This window comes from Salarias fasciatus, chromosome 14 (assembly GCF_902148845.1).
Source record: "Salarias fasciatus chromosome 14, fSalaFa1.1, whole genome shotgun sequence".
In the NCBI taxonomy this organism is placed as follows: Eukaryota; Metazoa; Chordata; class Actinopteri; order Blenniiformes; family Blenniidae; genus Salarias; species Salarias fasciatus.
The window spans coordinates 32477278-32500552 of record NC_043758.1 but is presented as its reverse complement, the minus strand read 5'-3'; the positions used below and the strand labels follow the sequence as shown (position 1 = coordinate 32500552).

Genomic DNA, 23275 nt, shown 5'->3' with positions numbered 1-23275 from the left:
AGTTGTAAAAATGGTAGAAAAAACATTAAGACGGTAATCTTAATGAACTAATCAATAACACCATCCAGCACTGCATGGCTTCGCTATTCTTAGTAAGATCAATTCTCCCCTTCAGTGGTTCCAGCCCACAATGAAATACTGGACTAAAGTTGAATTCAATCATTCAGTTGTCCTAAATACAATATGGTCCTTTCATGAATAGTATAGTGAACTATTACATTTTTTCCCCAAGGCAAAATGTGCAGTCTGAACAGAAAATATAAGGCAAATCGAAGAAATAGAAGACTAAAGAGAACCATTCCTCAACTTTTTTTTTTTTTTTTTTAAGTGACTACGATCACGGGCAAACTTTCAGAGAAAAGTTGCATTCCTGTAGTGCACTTTTGTTCCGAGTTCGTCAAATTACTAACAGTCAACAAGATGCACCGCAAATATGTCATTCTATTAATAATTCACATCCAGGAAACAGTTATCCGCTGTAGTGTGTGGCATGTGAGAGTCCAGAAAACAGAAATATGCTTCTCTGTGTCTGTTAAAGCTTGTATTTATTGTCTGCAGGGAGAAGAAGATAAGAGCGTTTTTAAAAGTACACCTCCCCGGCTTGATCTTTACTTCATATTACTCAATTTTCCTGGTCAGTGCACATCTGTATTGAAATGAATAAGAACACCTGAAATGAAGCGACCAGTGAGGCCAAACTTATCAAGATCCGAGATGTTTCTTCATCCGTCTCTGGCTGATTTTCTTCATTATATACATTTGGGTGCGACTGACTTTGCACCTGCGCTGAAATAATTGGACTGTCATCCCGTCCTGACAGCTCTTAAATATGGCTGGGGCTCGCAGTTAATGGAAACGGAGGCGCCCGCCGTGTGCAGCCATCATCGCGGCTTCTGACACGGGCCTCGGCGCATTTGTACGGCTGTATTTTGCTGCCTCCTCCTCCTCCTCTTTGCCAGACATGCACCGCTAAGCTGAAATGACTGCCCGCAGTGAAAATAATCTCCTCACCGCTTCTGCGAGACTCAGCACAAAACGCTAGATTGAAGTGAAAAGAGGACGTCAGCCCGCATGCCAAAATTGGAGGAGTGCATCTTGGCATTCCCGAGACCAGTCAGCGAAGTCTCACAGTGTATTAATATAGTTATCGACCAGTTAGCTTCTGCCCATTTTCTTTAATTTTTTCTTTAACGTCAGCCATCGAGAAAATCACCAGGTAGAGGCAAACTAAATTAACTGCTGCGGACGGGCGGGGACAGGGGAGTTTGAAGTGGATTGATGATCGGGATGATATTTTCACACGCATTTTCAGTTGCCCCATTCACTTCTCTAACAGTCTGCATGGAGAAGAGCGAGGCAGGACACGTCGCCTGCATGGCCTGATATCCTGCATGCGAGCAGCACGCAGTAAGAATCGTTACAGAGAACAGGCAAACAATTGGTTATGGCTTCCTCTTTTCTTTTGTTTGTTTTTTTTCGTTTGGTTTTTTTTTTTTTTTTTTTTTTTTTTGCCTGGATATTTCAGTCTTAAACAAGCCCAGACAGCATTCACGGTAATGATAGAAACCCAATACTGAGGATGCTTGACTTAAAGTTGAAATGCTCCTCTGGGTCAGTGTCAGGACTTGACCCCCTTGGCAGGCTCAGTCGACTGCCGCACATCAGTCCACTCCTGCATTGTGCTCTGCAGCGCCTGGGTCTTCTCCTTATCCACTTGCACGTAGTCCACCTTCTCGTCAGACGTCACAGAGGACGTGGACGGCTGAGGATTTAAAGGGGGAAAAAAAAAGGAGTTGGGGTGAGATTCTAGCCTGAGGGCGAACTGCGCAGGGATAGAAATAACGAGTCAAATCGTGTCTTTACTTTTCTGTGTGGGCTGGGCGACCCAGGCTGGAAGTCTAGCGCGAGGTAGTCCACGTTGCCGCACTTCCTCGGGGCTGGGCTGCTGGTGCCGCTCACGGCCGGAGAGGTAGACGCTGGGTTCTGCTAATGGGACGAGAGAGGCTTCACTCACACAGCGTGTATACGCGGTGAATCATTAAAACCAAAGCACACGATGTACTCTCCTGATCTCCCCCTGCAGCTACCGGGACTCACCATAGCCACGTAATTTTCCTCGCTGTCTGCAGAGTCGGTGCTGGTGATGCTCTGTGTGGAGATGGGTCGACAGTGCTGGGAGGACATGGAGTTCATAGCAGGCCTGAGGCAAAGCAGGGAGAAGTGTGAGGAACCCCAGGCAGAAACAACATGTCTGCCGTCAATCTATATTTTAATGTGTGTGTGAGGTCGGCTTTTTATTACTGGAGCTGTGGGGACCGAAATCGATTCACACACTCATGTCACGGGGAATTCTTACCCTCGCCAGGGTGGAAAGTAACTTATTATGAGGATGATTATTACATTCTCAGTTGAGGAGGTCCTGTGCATTATGCTCAGGTTACTGTTTAAGGAGAGTTGTGCAAGTAAAGCACAAAAGGACACATGTATTCTCCCACTGATCCCACCCTGAGCTTCTTCTACATACATCCTGAACTCTAACCTGCTGTGGCTGCACTTTACTGAATACTTTACGATTCTAACATGACTTCAGAATTCTACAAAATTTGTTCATGGTGTGCAAGTAATCATTATAAAGATGAACTTTCCAATCATCTGCCATATTAACTAAAATAGAAACAAAAATCAATTTTCCAATGAGGAAATATGACAATGTGATTAAAATGAGACAGATGTTTAGGTGAGGTAAAAGTGAAGGTTATGAAAGGAGAGCTACAGCTATGGCAAATCAGTGTAATGTCCTCATAAAGCAGGAAAACAGCAGTGAACCCACTGTGGTCACTGTGAGAACAAAAAACCTGATCTGAGGAGAGAAAATGTTCCTGCTTAAATTAACCTTAATCTAACCTTAAAACATGTCTTTACCTAAAATGTAGGGATCAAAGCATTAGGCAAGTTGTGTGTGTGTTTGTGTTTGTGTGTGTGTGTGTGTGTGTGTGTGTGTCCTTGTTTACTCTCTTAGTGAGGTCCAGAAACATCACGCAGTCTGCCTTTTGTTGTGCAGAATCCCACAAAATTGTGTATATTTCTCAGATTGGAGGTTACAAACAGTGAGTTCGGTTGATGAAAGTTGAGGTCAAGGCGCTATGAAAGGCACGAAAAACAAGTAATGCTGCTCAAAAGTGTGTGTCTGTGTGTGTGTGTGACAGAGAGAGAAGGCAGCGTTGGGTAATTCTGTCCTGACTGACAGAGATGAAACTCACATGGGCCGTGTCCAGGACATGGTGACCGGGCTCTTAAACGGCAGCTCATCAATGATCCCGTTGTTCTTGAGATCCAGAGGTGTTGGCTTCGCTGTGGTAAAAACAGAAGCAGACATCATAAATAACGAGAAACGACAGAGTTACGGGCTGATCCGAACCCGATCGGATGGCGATAACTCACATTTCCTGTTGGGTTTGAGGTTGCGGTTGATGGGCGGCGGCGTGACGTCGCTGAGCCGCCCGGGCCGGTGACACAAGGACGCGCTGCTCCCCTTGCGGGCAGGTAACGTTGCAGAGAATCCTGGGAAGTCGAAGTGATGCGGCCCCGGGCTCATAGGAATGTAGATATTCTTAGGACTGTCAGCCTGGGCGGCGCTGAGCGGCGAGGAGCCAGGATTCATCGGCACATAGTTGTCATCGGAATTGCCGCTGTCTGAGCGAGTTAGAGGGGCCTGAGTTCTCTGGAATCAAAGCAGACAACGCGCTCATGACTTTCTCAATGTCGCAGGAGTCAATAAAGGAGAGAAAACACCGATATCCAGACGCAATCCATCAAGAATGAACTTTCTATCTTTGAAGTTCATGATTTTGTCCCAATGGTTTCTGACAAAAGAGGCGCCGCTGTGAATAAGAGAGAGACTGACCAGGTAGGAGCTGAATCCATCATTGACCGACTCCACAGACTGGCCTGAGTTGTTGAAATGGATGAGACGATGATGGCTATTAGTTTCAAAGGACGATCCTGTGGAGAGACACAAAGACGGGGATCAATATTTATCACCGGCATAAATCCTGAAAAGGAACCGAGTGGAAAAAGTATGGAGCGGAAAACAGAGGAGAAGTCTGACATTTTGAGAGGTAAACTAGTGTTTCTAATGGAACAAACACAATGTGGGTGACATATCATTAAATGCTTCACTGGCTTATAATTAGTCTTTCCAGCACAGGTGTGTGAACAGCCTGTAGTCGCACTAACAAGGGTCACAAGTCAATTCGACGCTCTGGCCGTGCGAGTTCTGGACGGGGATTTGGCAAAGCCAGGAGCACAGCAGACTGAGAGGCCATGCATTGTATCTGTGGGTGTCTTTTTTTTCTTTTTTTTTTAATTGCTTATCAGTCTGGAACGAGGCATTCTGGAGCAGGAGGCTGTATGGCTTGAATTTCATTAGCGTCTCAACAGAACAGTGTCTGCTAGACTGGGCTCTTTGTTTTCCGCTCAGCTGCGAGCATTAAACTGGTAGAGAGAGAGAGAGAGTGAGAGAGAGAGAGTGAGAGAGAGTGAGAGAGAGAGAGAGAGAGAGAGAGAGAGAGAGAGAGAGAGAGAGAGAGAGAGAGAGAGAGAGAGAGAGATGGAGTCAGAGAGGAAGGATGTACAAAGTCACTGCTGTACCTTAAAGTTCTGGACTGATGGAGTCATTTGAAAACAGGCGAAATGCATGAATTTAAAGGATCTGGGAGTCAGGTGAGATTTTATGAAGACAAACATGAACAGAATAAGGAAATAGGCACTGAGGAAGCATGTCAGGCATACCTCTGTGCAGCCGGATGTTCTCCACCGCAGGCAGAGTGTTTCTGCGTGGGATGACCGACACAGCAGATGTCATCTCTCCGTTCTGACTTCCCACCGACTGAGGACTCCCCCACTGGCCCTCAGAGCCCTGGCTCGGCTTCGGGGGCCTGGGAGGGGGAGCGCAGGAGGACTCGGAGCTGGAGGGCGTCAAGGCATTGTGATTCTTATCGAAAGTCCGGGGGATCTGGTAGAAGGAGCCGGGCGGCGTGGGGAGGTCGTAGTTGTCAGGCGATCGCTCGTTGCTGTGCATGGTGGCGAGGGCATTGCAGGGGGTCTTGAAGGTGTACACCTCGTCGCTCTCCAGCTCGGCATCGCCCAGGCCGCTGTGGGCCGGGGCCTCCGAGCTGAAACCCCGGGGGAGGACGTAGCAGGCCTCCTGCGAGGAGTCGTCGTGTCCCGGGAGCTGGTGTTTCCCCGGCTTGGGGAGGCTGTAGAAGCCGTGCAGCTGGGCGCCCATGCCGTTCAGACAGTGGGAAAAGCCGTAGGAGAGTTTTTGCACGGCAGAGTCGCTCCCCACAAACACATTGCTGCTCCTCGTGGCCTGGGAGAAGCTGGCACTCCTGCAGCGTGGGCAAACACACACACATGCATAAGACTTCACTATGGCCACTGTCCACAGCGCTCAAATCCTCCCTCGCAGACGGACATCTGTGTCATGCTTCAATGCCAGCTTATTTCAAACAATGAAAAGAAAAACAACCACCTCCTCGACAGCAGGATTTGTTTTAGTGTGAGTATCTAAGCGGCCACTAGGTGGGACCATAGCACTGCAGAGGAAACCAAGTTTCCCACCATCAGCTCACAGAATAACAACCAACACATCACTACAATGTCAACTTCATCATTTATATAAACACTGTTCACAACTTTATAACATAGTATATATAAAAAAAACATCAGTATGCATGTTGAAAAAGGATGATGCTGTGATTTTATTTGAGTTTAGACACCCTGGGGAAATGTCTCATTTAGTCTGTCTGCCTTGTGGGCCTTGACCTTGAGAGCCAACCCGAGCGACCATGCAGCTTTAAAGACATGTGGTTAAGAAAAAGCCTCCGTTAGCTGGTCAGGGAAAACACTCCCTAAATCTCTTTTGACAAGATTGTACATTAGCTACATGTCCAATTGGTCTGATGAATAATAAGTGAACAACTGATATTGACAGTTCTTGTTTCAGTCCTGCTCTCTGTCAAACTGATCCATCAACCATCCTTCTGCGTCTTATGGATTTCAGTCAAGAATCAATAATTTTTGCTAATTCCTGTACCTTCTACCATCATGGCTTCACGGGTTGTTTCATTCTTACATTGATTAATTCAAGGCAGTGGCCACTGGGCCCATTGTGTTTCCTTCTGATATGAATCATAGCCTACCCACCAGATGCCCGTCTTAATTAGCAAAGTCACTAAAGCGGCAGCCAGTGACAGAAATATCTGCATAAAGCTGATGAGATGGATTGTGAGGTTTGATTTCCTGGGTTTCGCAGGGATCCAATACAGCAGATTTATGTGCAAATCATGTGGCTGAGAGGGCGGTTCCACCCCGGGCCAGCCTCAACCTATAGGAGTGATGAATTGCCGCCTCAACCTCATTGATCATCTACTGTGCCGGGTATCTGCTGAATGGCATCATTATTAAAGCCGCCTTTTGATTTTTAGAAACAGGCACGACGGCGGCAGGAGGCGAGGTGAATGTTAATGGAAAACCCAGAAGTGCCTTTTACATAAGCGTTCAGTGTCTTTGTTCTCCTCCTTAGCATATAGCTGACACAGGCCTTCGCGCTCACAGACGTCACTTACTCAACATGTCGCCACACACTGGTGTTTTAGTTGGGTTCAAACATTTATCGGCTTAGTGGCAATGTCTGACTTACAGTATTGCGTATTTAAATTGTGAAATATCTTTACTACGCAGCATTTTGTAACCAAGAAAAGCCTTTTATTTTTATGGTATAGATTAGAATGCAGTGAACATGGTCTATTCCTAAATACATTTAATGTATTTTGACAAACATTTTAAGGCACTGTCACAGTTACTATTTTGCGTGTCTACTTAAATAATTAAATAAGATCTTGTGGATGTAATATGATATTTGAGCATTTCAGAAACTACCAGAAAACAAGAGAAGTGATGCTTTTAATCCATAAGAAGGCTCACAAGACTTTCAATCGCAGAGGGGAAACAGCAGGCAGTAACACACTTTCACCATAAGACTATGATATATTGAACAAATTCAATTTGTCTTGGACCACTCACTAATTTTATGACCATTCTTTTGCTATAAAATCAAATTAATCCAGTTAATCTAATCATAAGAGGGTTAAATAACAAAAGCTAATTTGTTTTTGGCATATTTCTGTAAGATTATCTTTTTTTCCTGTCTTTAGATTATATTTTTCAGTATTTCCTCAATTTAATGACGTGTTTTAGTTAATCACATCTCCACACACACACAGAAGCTGAAACCCCCCCCCCCCCCCTCGTACGACAGTAGCTTGAATCCTCGGAGGATTCCAAGCTGAGGAAGCACCATAAACCTGTATGTTGACCTGCATTAACAGAAAACAGGAAACCGACACAGGACGCCCGGGGGTCGTGACCTTTACCGTGCACTCTCCGTCTTCCTGCTCATGCACTGGTGGAGGAGGAGGTAGTCCTGGGGCGCGCTGTTGGACAGGGCGCTGTGGTGGGAGTGGCGCACAGGCACGTCGAAGGTGAAGAGCACCGGCTGGCTGGAGTGGATGGGGGCGGACGACTTGCGCTCGCCGGTCAGGGGAGCCATCGAACCGGTGACATCTGCTCCCACAGAACGAGGCATCTGGTGCAACCTGCCATCTGCAGGCAGGAGAGAGTGGAGGAATTGATTATTTAAAGTGCAAAAAGCTTCTTTTTTTGTCCTTCTGTAACACTGATTTTTCTATCCAGTTCCATGCAACAGAAATCATCCTGGCTATATCTCCCCTTTGTTTTCTCAGTCTCTGAATTAAAAGCTGGGCCTGCAGCTCATTGGAGGATTACAGGTCTTTACGCGACCTTGCCTCGTATGTTCGTGTAGTCTTGTAGTCAGTAGCTTTCAGTCTGCACTCTAATCAATAGAGAAGAGGGATCTGTCTCAGGGGAAGAGAGTAAACAGTATCCTCCTGCTTTTTGGGCTGCAGAGTGCAAGTGGTTGAAAAGCACATGATCCCAGTTATCCCTCCTGACCGGGGTCAGTGTGCTTTATTTGATTTTATTGAGCCCATCATTGTTTTGCACGCTGGGACTGTGTGAACAACATGGCCTTACTGTCTTATTGTTTCTCTGTGACATCTCTGATATTTCCATTGAAACAACAACAAAGAAAAGACAAATCCGAGATGGGGATGCTGGAAATAGACTGGGCGCGAGGCCAAAACGAGGAGGTGCACACTGAGCTGTGGGAGTAGATGGTGGGCGGCCCAGTGATCCATCGACCCATGTTGCTGTGTGCAACGCTAGCTGAGAGGGAAAAAAAACTCAGTTGCTGTTGAAACCAATCTCTCTCTCTCTCTCTCTCTCTCTCAGTATCCAGTAAATGCAGGAGCCTATGTAAGAACACTATGATTTATTAATGCAGTCATTTTTCTACTGTTATTGTTTAATCCATCAGTCTTCAAGAGAAAAACATGTTTATAAGAACTTAAACTTTGGACAAATGGCCTCAATTCTCTCAGTTTTGAAGTAACACAGTAAATATGAGGCATGAGATCTAAACACTTTAATATTTCCTGCCAATCTGAAAAGTAACCCTGTACTTTCCCCTCCGTCTTTATCAGACTTCTACAAAGAATGGCATGCAGTGGGTCACACTGCCGTTATTGAGAAGGCGATGCTCAGTGAGTCATGATCGGGCCCGAAAAACACAAACAAAATGTGGTGTGTGAGCATGTGGAGGGAGGGAGGCGAGGACGGTGGTACTCTGGAGTCCCTGTTTGCCGAATGAGGTCACATCCACGCCTGAGGGGGGAGGGCTCTGCGATGGGGGTCTCCAGGCCAGTGGACACCAGCGAGATGCCCAGCCGCACAGGAACCCCCCCACCCGAGCCATCCTCAATTACAGCATTGTCCAGAGTGATTCCACTCTCCCTGGGCTGGTTCAGCATCATCTCCCTTCTCCACAAAAAGCTTTGTAAAAGCTTTCATCCACTGCAGCGAGCACTAGTCCCGCTAATACGGGCAGATATATTGATTGGTTGTCGAAAGACAGTTCCTCCCCCCGGCGCCGCAGAGGAGAGCTGCTGTGGAAAACACAAGCGCGCCTGATGAATCTGACGCAGAGCAAACAACAAACCTTCAAAGAAAACAATCTTAATTAAAGATTTCTTCTCCGTCTGTGCGCTGTGAATGATTTTTGATCACACGTCGCTGTCAGAATGGGAGCAGGATGAGTAACGGGGGTCCTGTGTGTTGATGGAGCAGCCGACATGGCTCATCGCTGACACTAATGGGCCTGATGATGTATGTGGCCACTGGGAAGTCATTCCATTGACTCAGTACAACCACATTACAGAAATAGAGAGGGAGAAAAAAATACCCCTGAAAAACACACAACTCTAAAACTTTCCCCCAGATGCTCGTAGTGATATCGCCTCTACTGCCTCATAAACAATTCACAACATCATGATGATGGCCTCTGTACTATGAAGAAAGGATTTAGAGTAAAATTAGGAGGGACTGGCTTGAGTAATACAAAAAAGAAGATTGATAAAACTTGGCTACTAAAATTTGTTTTTACTCCAACATTAAAGAAAAAAACAAGGTAGAAAAAAAGGAAAAAAGACTCCTCTCCTTGGCATTCCTCAGCATCAAACTATCAACAGCCGCTATTAACATTAAAGGACCCTTTTTGGCTATTTCGGGTCAAAGAGCTTCTAAGTTCATGAGCAATTTTCCAATCATCTCCTATAATACATCACCTACTGTCTCACTGGCTCTGCGGCCATAATCTAATAGAAGCTTGTGGCCAGTCTCAGGGGGCCAGAATTAGAACCGTGCTGGATCTCTCATGACAAGAAAGGCTTTGTGGGACGCTCATTTCCTCCCCATCCGGCCAGATTTAGAGGAGAACGTATAATAATCTAATCTGAAGTTACGGATAAAAATAGAAAAACAGCACTTGACCTATTAAGGTGAAAGGAAGAGGAAGTGTTTCAGGTTATTTCAGTGCATTACACTGATCAGCTTTTCAACCATAACCTTAAAATATTCCATCAGAGATAATCATTTAAGGGGCTCGCTGTCAACCCCTCTCTTTGTGCAGCAAAAAAAAAAAAAATGCAATTTTCTTAATGGTTTCGTGGAGAACTGCACTATAAAATACAGCCTCACAGTTCAAACTGCTGCAGAGAATGATACTAATTCAGATGTGTTCATGGATATAAGTGCTGCAGTATCTGTTGTCCTGTATGGATCCACAGCTCAGGTCCATGAAGCGACTGGTGTGTGTGTGTGTGTGTGTGTGTGTGTGTGTGTGTGTGTGTGTGTGTGTGTGTGTGTGTGTGTGTGTGTGTGTTCCCGGGAGGGAACGTGTGTGCAGGGCTAGCTGGGGAGGCTGGGAACTCGCCATGAATCTGATCTAAATGGATAAAGAAGATGCTACGCCGCTGCACAAAGGGGCTAGGTCGATACCGGGGAGAGTTGTTAGACACTAAAATGGCATCCTCCCCATTCTGCCAGATGATGATGATGATGATGATGATGATGATGATGATGTGGACACAGTAACAAGGCCGCTTCATTGTCCCTTGAAACCACCTCAGAGGAGCGAGCAGGAGCGCTGCCCGATCACATTACTGGCCGAGCCGCCCCGGAGCATCATGTGAGCACCGCAACTCGACCACACTGCGACATCAGTTTGTCTCAAAACACACTGGTCCGATCAATCGGCTCAAAGACTGCAGATTATATGGCCCGGTCCAGTTTGCAGTCATGCTACATGTTCAGTTTTCAACACTCACTTAACATTTCTTTCTCCATTTTCTATGATTTAACAGTAAATCTGTGTTTCTTTCAGTCTCTCGATACGCCATGTTGTGGAAATTCTGGATTGCAAGACCAAACCGTTTGGGGCAGATTGCCTAATACCTCAGAATAGTCTACATCTCCCAAGTGGAAGGTTGCAGGTTTGATTCCCCATGCAGACACTGAACCCCAAATTGCTCCCAGCGGCTGGACTGAGCACTTCGCACAGCACCATATGAAAAGCTCTTTATAAGTGAAATCAATTCGATAAATTTACCAACTTCAGCGGATTATTGTGGGTCATAAAGCTGTGTATTAAACACAGAATAATAAACAACAAATTTAAAGAATGAATAGAAGTCCAAAACACTGCAAGCACGGTCGGCGCTTTTAACAACACGCGTGAATAATTTAGCCAGGAGGCAGTCAGTCACTGAGTTACCACCTTAACCCCGACACTCCTGTCAGCGCTGACAGGATTTACTGAGTTCTTCTCGAAACACTCTAAAGATTCTTGATTTCCCCCAAAAAAATCTAACTCCAAGAGAAAACAGAGAAATACAACTTTGTGCTCATGTATGAGTTATTTGGGTGGTCTCTTCTAACAAGATTCACATATGTATATTAATCGAAGGAAAAAAAATCAAAGTAATACCCAATAACTTCAACATACTCACAGTTAAAGGCATCCGGGGACATATATAACCTTTAAGAACTTTTTTTAATGAATGAAAATCGATTCATCAGAAGGTGAAAGATGAAAATGAACAAGAAATGATTCAAAAGATGTAAAGAAACCTTCAGTTTCAAGCAAACAGTCATGAAAGTGGATTTTCAAAAAGTAGTCTAAATATGTACATTGAATCTTGTCACCAACTCAATAGTTAATTATATTTACTTCATAACCTTCACAGCTGCTGGGAAGCTTCTAGTTACAGACAGTTGCTTTTTCAAGGGGAAGTTTATGTGTTGGCAAAACCAGCTCCCATTTAACTGTCAGATTTGAAACAGCGTGACGGGAAATATTTCACTATTTTCTCAAGGAGCTTCCTCTTTTGCAGCTGGTATTGACACTAATTTTACACACAAAAGCAGATCTTTTGAGAAATGACGAAATGGGAAAGGTTTTGAGTCAATAATTTTCCCGAAACTGTAAAAACATTTGTCAGATTTGAATTTTAAATTAAATAAATTATGTATCTTTCAACAGAAAACAGCTAAGAGCTCAATGCAACAAATCATCATTCTGGGAAACAATCAAAATACATAGAAAAAAGGCACATGTACAAATAGAAAAACTGCTGATGCAGCTCAACAAAAAGCTAATTCCGTTCTTCAGTTTGTTTCTCACGCAATCTCTCAAAGATTTAACAGCTAATCTGACCAACAACTGAGTGTTTCCTCTCTTTATCAAACTATTTATTAAAAAAAAAAAAAAAAAGGATGGCTGAATGGCTGACAACTTAAGAAAAGCTCTCATCTTGCAGTCGAGATGGTCCTGGTCTGTGGGTTCAAACAGCTGGCAGAGAGCAGAACAAAGGCCGTGATTGACGAGCTGATGTTCCATTCATTAGATTGCGCTCGGGGGTGGGTCTCCCTGGATGCAGACACACGTCGCACACCCAGCCACGAGTATCTGATAACAGCGGCAGCAGCACCCATCAACAGGCTGCCGCTGGAGGAAAAACATGTCATTCTGTTAGGAAATTAGAGGTGCTGCATTATCTGGTTACTAATCCCCGATGTCTGCCCTTTTCCCCCCCAAGCACTTGAATGAAATTCAACATTAAACGAGTAGCTGGAGCTCCATATCCAGCCCGGCCAGCTCCGGAGTTCAGATGCAACACGAAACCTAAACATGGCGCTCTGCCCCGACACGCTGTTTCACATCTCAATCTAAACACAGCCAAATGTCAGCCCTCCTTCCCTTTATTGGATTTGGTGATGGGTGTGCGCAGCAGATTCTCCAGACTGCCGGCTTCGTTTCCAGCAGTGACTCAGACGCCGCGCGGCAGTGGCAGCTACAGAGAACTGTCCTCGGACCGCGGCAGCAGAAACCCGACCTCTCGTGTGCCGCGGAGTCTCATTATTTCAACAAAAATCAATGTGGATGAAGGGCACTTTGTGAGGAGGGGAGAGGAAAAAAAAACAGGCATGCATTTACAGAGAGAACAAGAAACCAAATGAGAGGGAGGCAGATCTATATTTGCATAACATTTGTGTCTGTACTTACTGAGCCTCTATGTCCACACAGGCTTCCACTATTGGTTTGTATGTGTTTGTTTTTTGAAATTGATTTTTTTTCCCCCTGCAAAATTTGAATAAATGCAATCAAGTCAAGGCATACAGTCTAATTTCACCTTGAGTGGGCCAGATTGGTGAAGCAGACCAACAATAAGCTTCAAATTTAAACTTTGAAGTTTTTCTTTGTTGTGGAGCAAAGTGTGCATGATAAAAATGTCCAAATTTTCACAATACCAAATAAAATGTGGTGTTCTATCAAATTTTTACAGTTTGCTGGGTGAGCCAGATTGGAACCTCTTGCGGACCAGTTTTGGCCCACGCACCTTATGTTTGACACCTCTGCATTGAAAGCATAACACAGATAACAAAAGCTTATCTTCAGATAAGCCACTGATGATATTTGCCTAAATACACCGGCAGCTGCTGCGTGCTGCAGTTATGTTTGCTTTCTTTCAGTATCCTGATCTGAAGGTGATCAAAATGGGAAGAAAAAAAAAAAAAGAAGAAAAAAAATGTCCAATATCAAATTTCAAATTAGCTCCTGAGAGGGAAACGGGCTGCAATGCCAGACAGGAATGATGGGGAGGGAGCTGTTCGAGGATAAACTGATTACCACTGGCGCAGGAGGCCGACCCTGACTGACAGGACAGACGCTGGGATCAGGGCGCCGGTTTAACCGACACTGCAAAATATCCCCACAAAATCCCTCTGAGCTGCACAAACACCTTGCCACTTTAGATGAGCTGTTGTCTGGATAAGCCTAGTTAAACCCATGCACCAGTGTTTCAGACAGCCGCAGCTCCACACAGCGCGCAGTGTAGGAAACGACTGCAGCAACGCAGACGCTGTACTCCACAGGCTGGAGCAAACACGCTCTCCGGATAGAGTTCAGTATTTTTGTGTCTGTTGTCGCCATCAGCTTATGCAATTTCCACCAAGAGGAACCGATTTCTGTTTGTCTTTTTTTAGACGAGGGAATTCCCGGTCTGTTGGATGACACACTGGCTCGTATCTGCAGCTGTCTGCACATAAACTGAAAACTTCCATACGACTGTAAGACCTGCAAGAAGTTCAAACTCCACTAGTTTTTCCACATATTCTGTGATTATTATGATTATTATGGCGCTAACACTTAGCAACAGGCTGTGAGAATGAGGGAAGCATGTGACCTCAATTCAAGAAAAATTGGCAGGCAGAGTGAAATATAAATAAAACCAGAACACAATGATTCGCAAAACCACATAAAACAATATCTTATCCCCAGTAGGACTCATCAGATGTTCAAACTCTGACTTTTTCCATGAAAACAAAACAAACAAAAGAAAAGATGGCGGCAGTAAAACATCTCAGAGTTGGAAGAGGAGGCAAGAAAAGACTGAAAAAGACTGAAAAAGACTGATCATGGCTACCTGGCTGGTGTCAATTTATAAAATGAGCATTTCAGAGAGGCTCAGCTCCTCAGTCATGGACAGACGTGAAGCTGCCATATGTGTGGCTGTAGGCATGGTAAACCTTTGTTTATTTAATGTCGGTATGAAGGAAAGGGTGTGTATGTTCATGTCTGGATATGGATGTGTAGGTGTTGGGTAAAATGGCATGTTAGGATTTCATGAGGTTCAGACTTCATGCCATGGACGTAAAGGTGAAGTTGAAATCATGCAAAGAAGAATCCATTTATCAAAATGATCCAGAAATACCAGCGTCTCTTCTGAGAATTTTAAAAAGGGTCTGAGGCAAAATCGAAAGGACCTCCGAGGTCGGGTTAATCAAAATCTGTGATTCATCTCAGCAGTCATACAGATGACTCCTTTTCCAGGTAAGACCTTGCATAATTGAGTTAGAACAGAACCAAACCACACACTGCGTCTTTCAACAGCAGAACAATCTGGGTGCTGTAGAGATTTTTCACAAATAAAAAACAACGAGAATCACAGCAGCTACAGTCCTGTATGAAACAGAAAAGAAAAAAAATGGGACAGTCCTCCCAGGAAACAGTGAAATGCTGTTGTTTATGAGTAAAATATAGATTCATGACTTACATTCTATCCGAATACACATTTAACATTTAAGTGTCACAGATTCTCTGTGCGTTGGTTTTTTTTTTTTTTTTTTAACCGCTGGCGTCGTGTGTGCGAGCTCCTTCTCTAAATGAACTACTTTCAGGGAAATGCAGATAAAGACACGTTAAACAAGAGTTGATATGCTGAGGCCGCATGTTCACAGGAGATCCACATCAGAGATATCGTGCGAGGATCACTGATGCAGGCAGGAAGCCGACAGTCAGGTTGTGTCTACACTGCGCTCATTTCACTCCGCTTCTTCTTTCTAGACAAGACTCGCGTATTCTCACCCACACAGCCTTCTCACCCACATAAACCTTTTTGTTTTACTAATGTAAACTGTTTATGAATATAGATAGTTTGTTGGATATTGGATATATCATTGTAAAACTTTTAATCTTTACTACTCTTCATCCAGAGTGCAATCATTTCCCTCCTAGTGAATATATTGTAGATAAACATGGGTAGACTTGTGCAACTTTTGCGATTTGAAAGACAAAAAAAAAGTTTACATGACAACATTTTGGGTGGAAACACACCGTTTTGCATTTTCTTTTCAGAAAAGATTTGCGTTTACACAGCAACGCTTTGAAAACGATGTTGGTTTACACTGAAATGGCAGAAACAAGGCGTTTTCAAAAGGTTGACTCTGAGCACTGCTGTCATGCAAACGGACTGCCGAAACAGTGAAAGTTTCGAGTTTTAGTCTGAAAATGTTGTGTAAACGGTGCCTAAGTCAAGTAATCGCTTGTCTATAGTGTAAAATCATTTTGCCATTAATTGAATGTATTATTAAATTACTGGTTGCAACAAAAGATCTTTGAAAATGTAATAACTGCAGCCAATAATTTAATGTAGTCACCACCGTCTCTGAAACCTGGTCCAGATAAGATGATCGAACAGATCATATCACCTTTCAGATCGTGTTTGTCATCCATCATTTTACTCCGTTTAAAAAAGAAAATCTAACAGTGACTATAAGTAACACTATAGCTGACGCAAAAAATAGAAACTACATGTGAGGGTTACTGTACGAGCAGTTTCAGCAATGTAATGTGATCTTTTGTGTGAAAATACCAAGCAACACGAGCTCAGCGCTGATGAAAAGAGCTGAGAGGAGGCCAGCGTTTATTTCCACTCCCACCGTCTGCGAGGGAAATCAACATGTGAGGGAGTGGGCCAGAAATATTGGGAAAAAAAAGAAAGAAAAAGGATTGATCGTCTTAAAACTCAATAGGCCTCTTGTGCCAAGATTGATTTAGAAGGAGAGTACTCGTGCATGCTACATGGCATATCTGATATGATTTTATGCTTTTCTTACCTTCGAGGAACACAAACCACTTCATGATTGTTCACAGAATCAGAACTCGGGCTACTGCTGGGGAGGACTTGTGTTTCAGAGAAGATCTCTGTGCAGACTGGCTGCTAACGCGGGATAACTTCCATCGTGTCTGTTTATAATTCGCCGCCGACCAAAATAGAGTATGAAAATGCATTTGGACGGTCAAGTTTCAGACAAAAAATTCCCAGAAAGGGGAAGAGTTTGGTGCAAACTGAAGACGCCTTGCTGTTTACACCGAGGGGAGTGAGATGACTAATGCAGCTGTCATGACACGAGGCCTTTCTTTCCCCCCACCCTGCAACCTTTTCTCCCAGCCACACCCTACTGGCTTCAGCTGATACGGGCTGAGATTTATAGCAGGACCCTGCTAATTACCGAACACGGGCTGTGGGGATCTCCTCGTGATGCCAGGATTATTACACTCTCCACAGCTGTTTTTATATTCCACACCTGGACATATTGCATGCTACAGATGATCAGCCATGTGCAGAAAGATTAACGTCCACCAGCTGCCAGATGGCGGGAAAACAACAACAGCATGAAGGCAATCTGGACGGTTAGACCTGAGAAAAGGACGGGAGGATTACCGCACTAAACTGCACTGGATACATTTGTTTAATTTGTAGTGTTTAAGGAAAAAGAGGTACGGATCAATATGAAACGCAACACAGTACTACTCATTATTACAAACTCACAGAAAAAAAGGGAGTGCTATGACAAAAAAGTAATAAGTAATAACAAGAAGAGACCTCATAGTGGTCACATTTGGCACAAGTTCATTCAAACAAAGCACTTTAATGTACATTTTACTATCCATCCGTCCCCACACTGTTGACCAGATTCACCTGTTCGCACACCCCATCAGAGGCAGCGACCAATCAAGGAGCTCAGTCCATCCACTGGGACCAATTAATGGTTCAAGGACACTGGACAGATGGGGAATCAAACGCGCAACCTTCTAATTGACTCAATCAAATAAATACACATGCAATGTATTCTACAGCTGGGAGGTGACTGGTCAGAAACTGTATCACAGACAGTAAAGCAGACTGCTGAGAAAAAAACCCCCAAAAACTTAAAATGTCCAACAACAGGAGGAGGAATACCCAGAATTCTGGATTTATTGCGTAGAGATCACACCCTTTCTTTAGCAAAATGAAGAAGAGATAAATCAAAAACAGACATTTCGGTGGGAGGAACATTCCTGTTACACTGTTGTGACGACAGTCGGACAAAATTCAGTCTCAGGCGATGTGGCCGAACCTCGGCTACCGGCGCTTTCAGTTCATTTCAAACACACTGGACACTACTCTCTGACTGCATGTTTGAATCCAAACATTCATAGATTCAATTATACAGCAGTTGGCAGAACACTCAGCTACACTTTAATGGCTTTGAGTCTGTTCCAGAGAGATTTTTTACTATTGCATTGATAACCTAGAGCTGAGTCTTCACCTTGAGTTTTGAGGAACTGGATTTAGCGGGGGTGATCACAACCTTGGGAATAACATACCTTTAAGAAAAATAAAAATATCAGGGGAGCAAGCTACCTGCTTTAAGTGACTCTTAAAAACTGAAGAGCAGAGTGAGGATAAAGCTCATTTCCCCAGCATAATGATTTAAGCTGTTCAGTAGAAGACTGGACCAAAGAACCAAGCTAAAGATGTTAAATGCCTTCAGAAACTGAACTCCCGCTTTTCACTGAACCAAATCAACTCATCTTGTGCTTTAATGCAATAAATATTAGCTCCAACCACAATTTAATTATTGCCCTCTGTTTTAATACAGCGCTCCCACCACCCCTCCTCCGTCCATTACTACCAACCACTTCTTATGTGCTTTGATCAAATACGGTTGGTCAACAGAGGCCAAAAACCTCAAAGAAATAAGGAGTGATTTAATTCATAAGACTCTTTCAACCCAAAGGAAGATCAAAAGAAAGAAGGAGCAAAAAAAAAAAAAGAAAGATCAGAAGAAAGAGGATGTCGAGTGTCGTACCGTGGCCGTCGTCCGACTGGTTGAAGCCGCACAGCTGGCAGATGGAGCGGACCCACTTGTTCATCTCCTCCTCGGTCTCGGCGACCAGATAAAAGGTGCGGTCCGAGGTCTTGATGTCGAAGACGAAGCTGTCCTGGAACTCCTTCCTCTTGAAGGTCAGGCCGGCGTCCACCTGCTCGCAGCAGTGCAGGTCGATGACCCGGATGGGCTTCTTGGAGTGGTCGTTCTTGTAGTACTCCAGGACGTCGGGGTCTCCACTCATGCGGCCGCTCCGAAGGATAAACCAGCGTTTTTTCCAAGCCTGGAAAGAAATTGACCGGTGAGAACACAACCCAACACGCAAGTCCGATCAGAGTACATTACACATCAGAGCTCATTTATAGCAACATTTCAATATTTTCCTACAATTCTAGAGATTATTTGACTTCTTACTGTGTGTGATGCAACAAATTCAACAGCTGGACTTCGGTTGTGTTGTTAACTGTCGACTAACAGACTTTAGAGGCGAGAGGCTGCTCATTTCGGCACGCTTGCGGTCGTGTGTGTGGTTTTTTTTTTTTTTTTTTTTGCATGTGTAAGAGGCCATGGGGGGGCAGAGAGGCAGCAGGTGTTTATTCCCTCCCAACGTATTTCCTGTGTTGATATCCCCCCTTGAGCTGAGAGGAGCAGAGCTCCTCCGAGTCGACTTCATTAAAAGGCCACGGGCTCCTCCCGACCCGGAGGGGCCGGCGAGCGCCGCCGCCGCCGCCGTCCAATCGCGTCCCAGGACGATCTCCATATGAGAACAACACTGCAACTTCTGTATGAGAGTGTAAATAAACATCCTTTTGTCACAACCACGTGAAAGGCAGCAGACATCAACAATCCCCCACAGTTAAGAGGCGAGAGCTGCAGGAGAACAATCCGCCGCCGTGGACTGAAAAAACAACACCATTGTTGTGTTTGTCTAATGGAAACGCAGAGAGGAAGAACAGTGGCCTTCAATACAACGGCTCCATATGGTTTTCCAGTAACTGTCTAAGGGGACTGTGTGTTCTCTGTGCTCGGAGACAAAAGAGGAAGATAGACCAGGAAGAGAGAGGAGGGGGGGTGACGGGACTCGGAGGGGGGGCTTTTGGACATCTGCCAGTGATGCACTTCCGCCAGGCAATGTCTCACATGCAGGCTGCTGACACACAGGATCCTGCAGGCCTCCTCTCTCTCCATCAACACAGACACTGCCGCAAGGCTAACCTCAGCCCCCACCTCTGCCACACACACATGCACACACACACACACACACACACACACACACAGGGCAGGGCAAATGGATCGTGCTGCATTGCTTCTGTGCTTTCCAGAGAGAGATTCTTAATCTCCTTTGGAACTATGAATGCTAAGTTTTCTATTTAGGGAAGCCATTAACTCTGAGATGAGGAGGTAAACTTAATGACGGCTGAAATAGCTGCCTTGCTTCGGCGCATGCTGGCTATCCGTCACACCGCTGTGGCTGGCCGGGGCGCCGGGAGACACTACGACACACAACGGAGCTCCTCCTGTGGTTGCACCTTCTGCTTGTCAGGTAGCCGACCGGTCACTGAGGCTACACCCTGAAGGTGGATGGTGTGGATGAGAAAAGAAACAACCTGATGGTTAAAAAATAAACAAATAAATTGCCCTGAGAGAAGACGCCCACCTCATGCATGTTCTGATTCCTGAGCAGAGGAAAATATACATGGCTGATTTTTCACCATATAATCTGATTCAGAATAAGATATGATGGCTATGAAGGCGGGTTGTCGGGGCTACACTCTACTGTAAAGGAAATGTAATTTCTTAAGGCTTCTCGCAGAGGTTAAAGGTGAGGTGCGAGATTTATGGGCTGGAACTGGCAGAAATAGATTAGTGTGTCCGTACCTGCAACTATAAATTACGGTACATTTTTAAGCTGAAAATCTAAGGAAACAAGGGAGTTACAGATAAATATTGTGCATTTAAATGTACAGATTGATGATTTCCATGCAGTCCTGGCATCTCTGATAGGATCTGGTATGCACAATTATCATAATAATAATTCTGACACCATTTACGATGTCTAGAAATTTCAAAATTATGTTGACATTGGTACCCAGCACTTCTCCTGTACAATCACACAGCAAATCTAAAAGTTATCACATATTTATCACATTAATCCACCTTCTACATCATCTTTTCCAGTTGATTCCAAAACACACAGTAATATAGAATAGCTAAGATGTTAAGAGGCAAAATGAGGCGACGGTTTCAACTTATTTCCACTTTCAAAAATATCATAACTATCTGGATTTTTTTGAAAACTTTTGGCTTTCATAAACAAAATGCACATTGTCAGGAGAATAAAAGCTGGCTTATGTTAAAACTTGTGTCCCTCGACTCCAAACTTCTTTTTCTTGGGAGCCTCCAGCTAAAGTGAGAATGAGTGGATGGCTTCTGTGTTGTGCCCTCATGAAGCTCCAGTCACAACAATGAATCAGACTAAACACAGGCTGAGGAAGAGGGGGACGTCACAGATCCTCAGGTATCTCAGCGTACCTCTAAACAAGGCTGTCTGCTCTCAGTGCACTCACTGAACTTTGGACATGAAGCATTTCTAACGTAGAACTACTGCAAAGTAACCATTAAGACCCTTATTTGTGGATGATATTCACATTTTCCAAGACTGGATCAATGAATTTAATGCGTTTTAATTTTGAGGAGCATGCATCACTCTGTAGCCAACGCTTTAAGTGTATCACAATAAGCTATATAATACAGCAACCATACAATGTTTCAAAATAAAATACTGTAAAATGATTCTTACTGACAAAAAACCCTCACCCGAAGGATAGACTGGGATCAAAAACTAAATCTAATAGTCAATTTGTTGCTTAGCTACATGATATTTATTGAACATGTAAGCAATTAGAATTGTGTGTGCGTGAAATGTTTACCTCTATCAACACTGAACATTCAATGCTGTAGAGCAGAGTATACATGAAGCAAATTTGGACAAAATCAAACAATTATTTTATAAAATGACTGCAGTGTCAATATTAAACCAATTTAAATGAAACCTTCTGGCGCAGGCTGTTCCATAAACGTGGTGCGTCGTGCTGGAAAGCAGCCTCAGCAGAGGTTTGCCGTTGATGATGGGAATGTTTAAAGGTTGATGCTGGAAGACAGGAGGGTCCATGATGGTTCATAAAATAAAATTAAATCTGTAAAATAAGAAGGCCCAAGACCATCAAGAGTACTACTATCATCACTAGTTATACTACTAGTATTACAACAACTAATAGAAGTAATATTAGTAGTAATAATACTACCAATACTAATATGGATACTATTAAATCACTGTGATAAGGTTAATCATATTTAAGACAGAAATACTGAAACTTGAAAACAAACAATATCTTCAAGTCAGCTACAAAATCAGAACATTTCCACACATTTGATGATCGTAAACATCCATGACTGTTTATTAAGAGAAGCCTATCTCTACCTGATGTTAGACAAGTAATTAGGAATTCTGTTAGCATGAGTTCGCTTGTTTTGTTTGAGTGTTTTTTTTTTTGTTGTTTTTTTTTTTAAGTTTAGCATCAAGTTCCAATATATTTTTTTCCAGCTGTAGAAACCTTTGTGGACCTTTGTGGAGAGGTTAATTTCACTGCAGAATGTATTCAGTCGCAAACTTCTGTTAAATAATGAAATACTTTGCAGCAACTTGTGTATTTGTACTGTTTCCTTCTGATATTCACAAAACTGGCTTCTTACGTGATGATTAGAGACATACTGATGTAAAACAACGTATTGAGTCCAGTGAGCGTGCAGCTGAGTTCAGCTGTACTCTCCTTCCTGTCCAAGTGAAAAGATGTTTCCCTGCTCAACGACACTCCTACTCTGCTGTCCGCCGAGACATTAAAATTAAAAGCAGGAGATATACATGAGTAGTACAAGTGTAGTAGAGCACTGCATTTAAAATATATAGTGTAGCACTGGAAATGCACGAGGGGGTTCACCAAAGTAAAGGAGTGAAACGTGTTCATGTATGTATAATGCCACATGTTTGTGTGTTTTCATCGTTAAGTACTGATGGTCATGAAGGTTAAAAAAAATCTGTTCGGAAACTTGGAAGGACTTGGAATTACAGATGTATGATTAAAAAAACTGACTGTGAAGGAAGCATTAGTATTTCAAACCTCTGATTAAGTTGCTTGTGATATATTGTTGTAAAAAAAAAAAACACAGCTGGAGCTTATCAAGCACTTTATTTACTCATTTTAAGGATGAGACACAAAGTGAGATCAGCTATTTCTGCTCGTTTTCCCAACAATCTTAAATGGAGGTCGATTTTGGATTCAGACTCTCCTCGGAGATCTGGGAAAGCAAAAATTGCACATGTGACTTTCCACCAAAGTGGGACTTATAAAAACTAACTTGACAGGAAAACAAACATCCCAGAAACTAATTCTGACACACATGTTCTCTCATTTTGTGAAAAAGACAAGTGGCAAATTGCAGTAGATCACATGTCCCTTAAAAAATTGCTTCACAGAATTATTCCCAACAGCAGCAGCGTTCTGAATGAAATTTGATTTGTGATATTTGTGATTTAACTTTATTAACTTTTGCAAAATCTCAAATCAGATTGTGCTCCCGATGTTTGATTCCCGGACTCCATAAACCACCACAGCAACATGTCACCCATCACATGTCGCTGAATAAACAACTGTTTAATGCAGGTTATGAGAAATTTCTACAAATTCTGTCAGTGAGACTCCAGAAGGAGGCAGCGAAGCTTCCCCCTTCTCCCAGCCCCCCTCCT

At 43.7% G+C, this 23275-nt stretch overlaps 1 protein-coding gene across 2 annotated transcripts in view; it reads right to left on the bottom strand.

The window, feature by feature from the left end:
• Positions 1-249: 249 nt before the first annotated feature.
• gab2 (GRB2-associated binding protein 2) overlaps positions 250-23275 on the bottom strand; it is a 39093-nt gene continuing 16067 nt past the window's right edge. Inside the window, exons 2-10 of one of the 2 annotated variants that reach the window (XM_030108927.1) lie at positions 18454-18754; positions 7437-7665; positions 4792-5390; positions 3905-4002; positions 3442-3721; positions 3261-3351; positions 2098-2200; positions 1864-1983; positions 250-1762 (exon numbers count right to left, since the gene is read on the bottom strand). In XM_030108927.1, the coding sequence (XP_029964787.1) occupies positions 1619-1762; positions 1864-1983; positions 2098-2200; positions 3261-3351; positions 3442-3721; positions 3905-4002; positions 4792-5390; positions 7437-7665; positions 18454-18754 (1965 nt within the window). In that variant the 3' untranslated portion in view covers positions 250-1618. Of the gene's footprint in view, positions 1763-1863; positions 1987-2097; positions 2201-3260; positions 3352-3441; positions 3722-3904; positions 4003-4791; positions 5391-7436; positions 7666-18453; positions 18755-23275 lie in introns of both variants that reach the window. The other variant, XM_030108926.1, reaches the window with a different exon arrangement.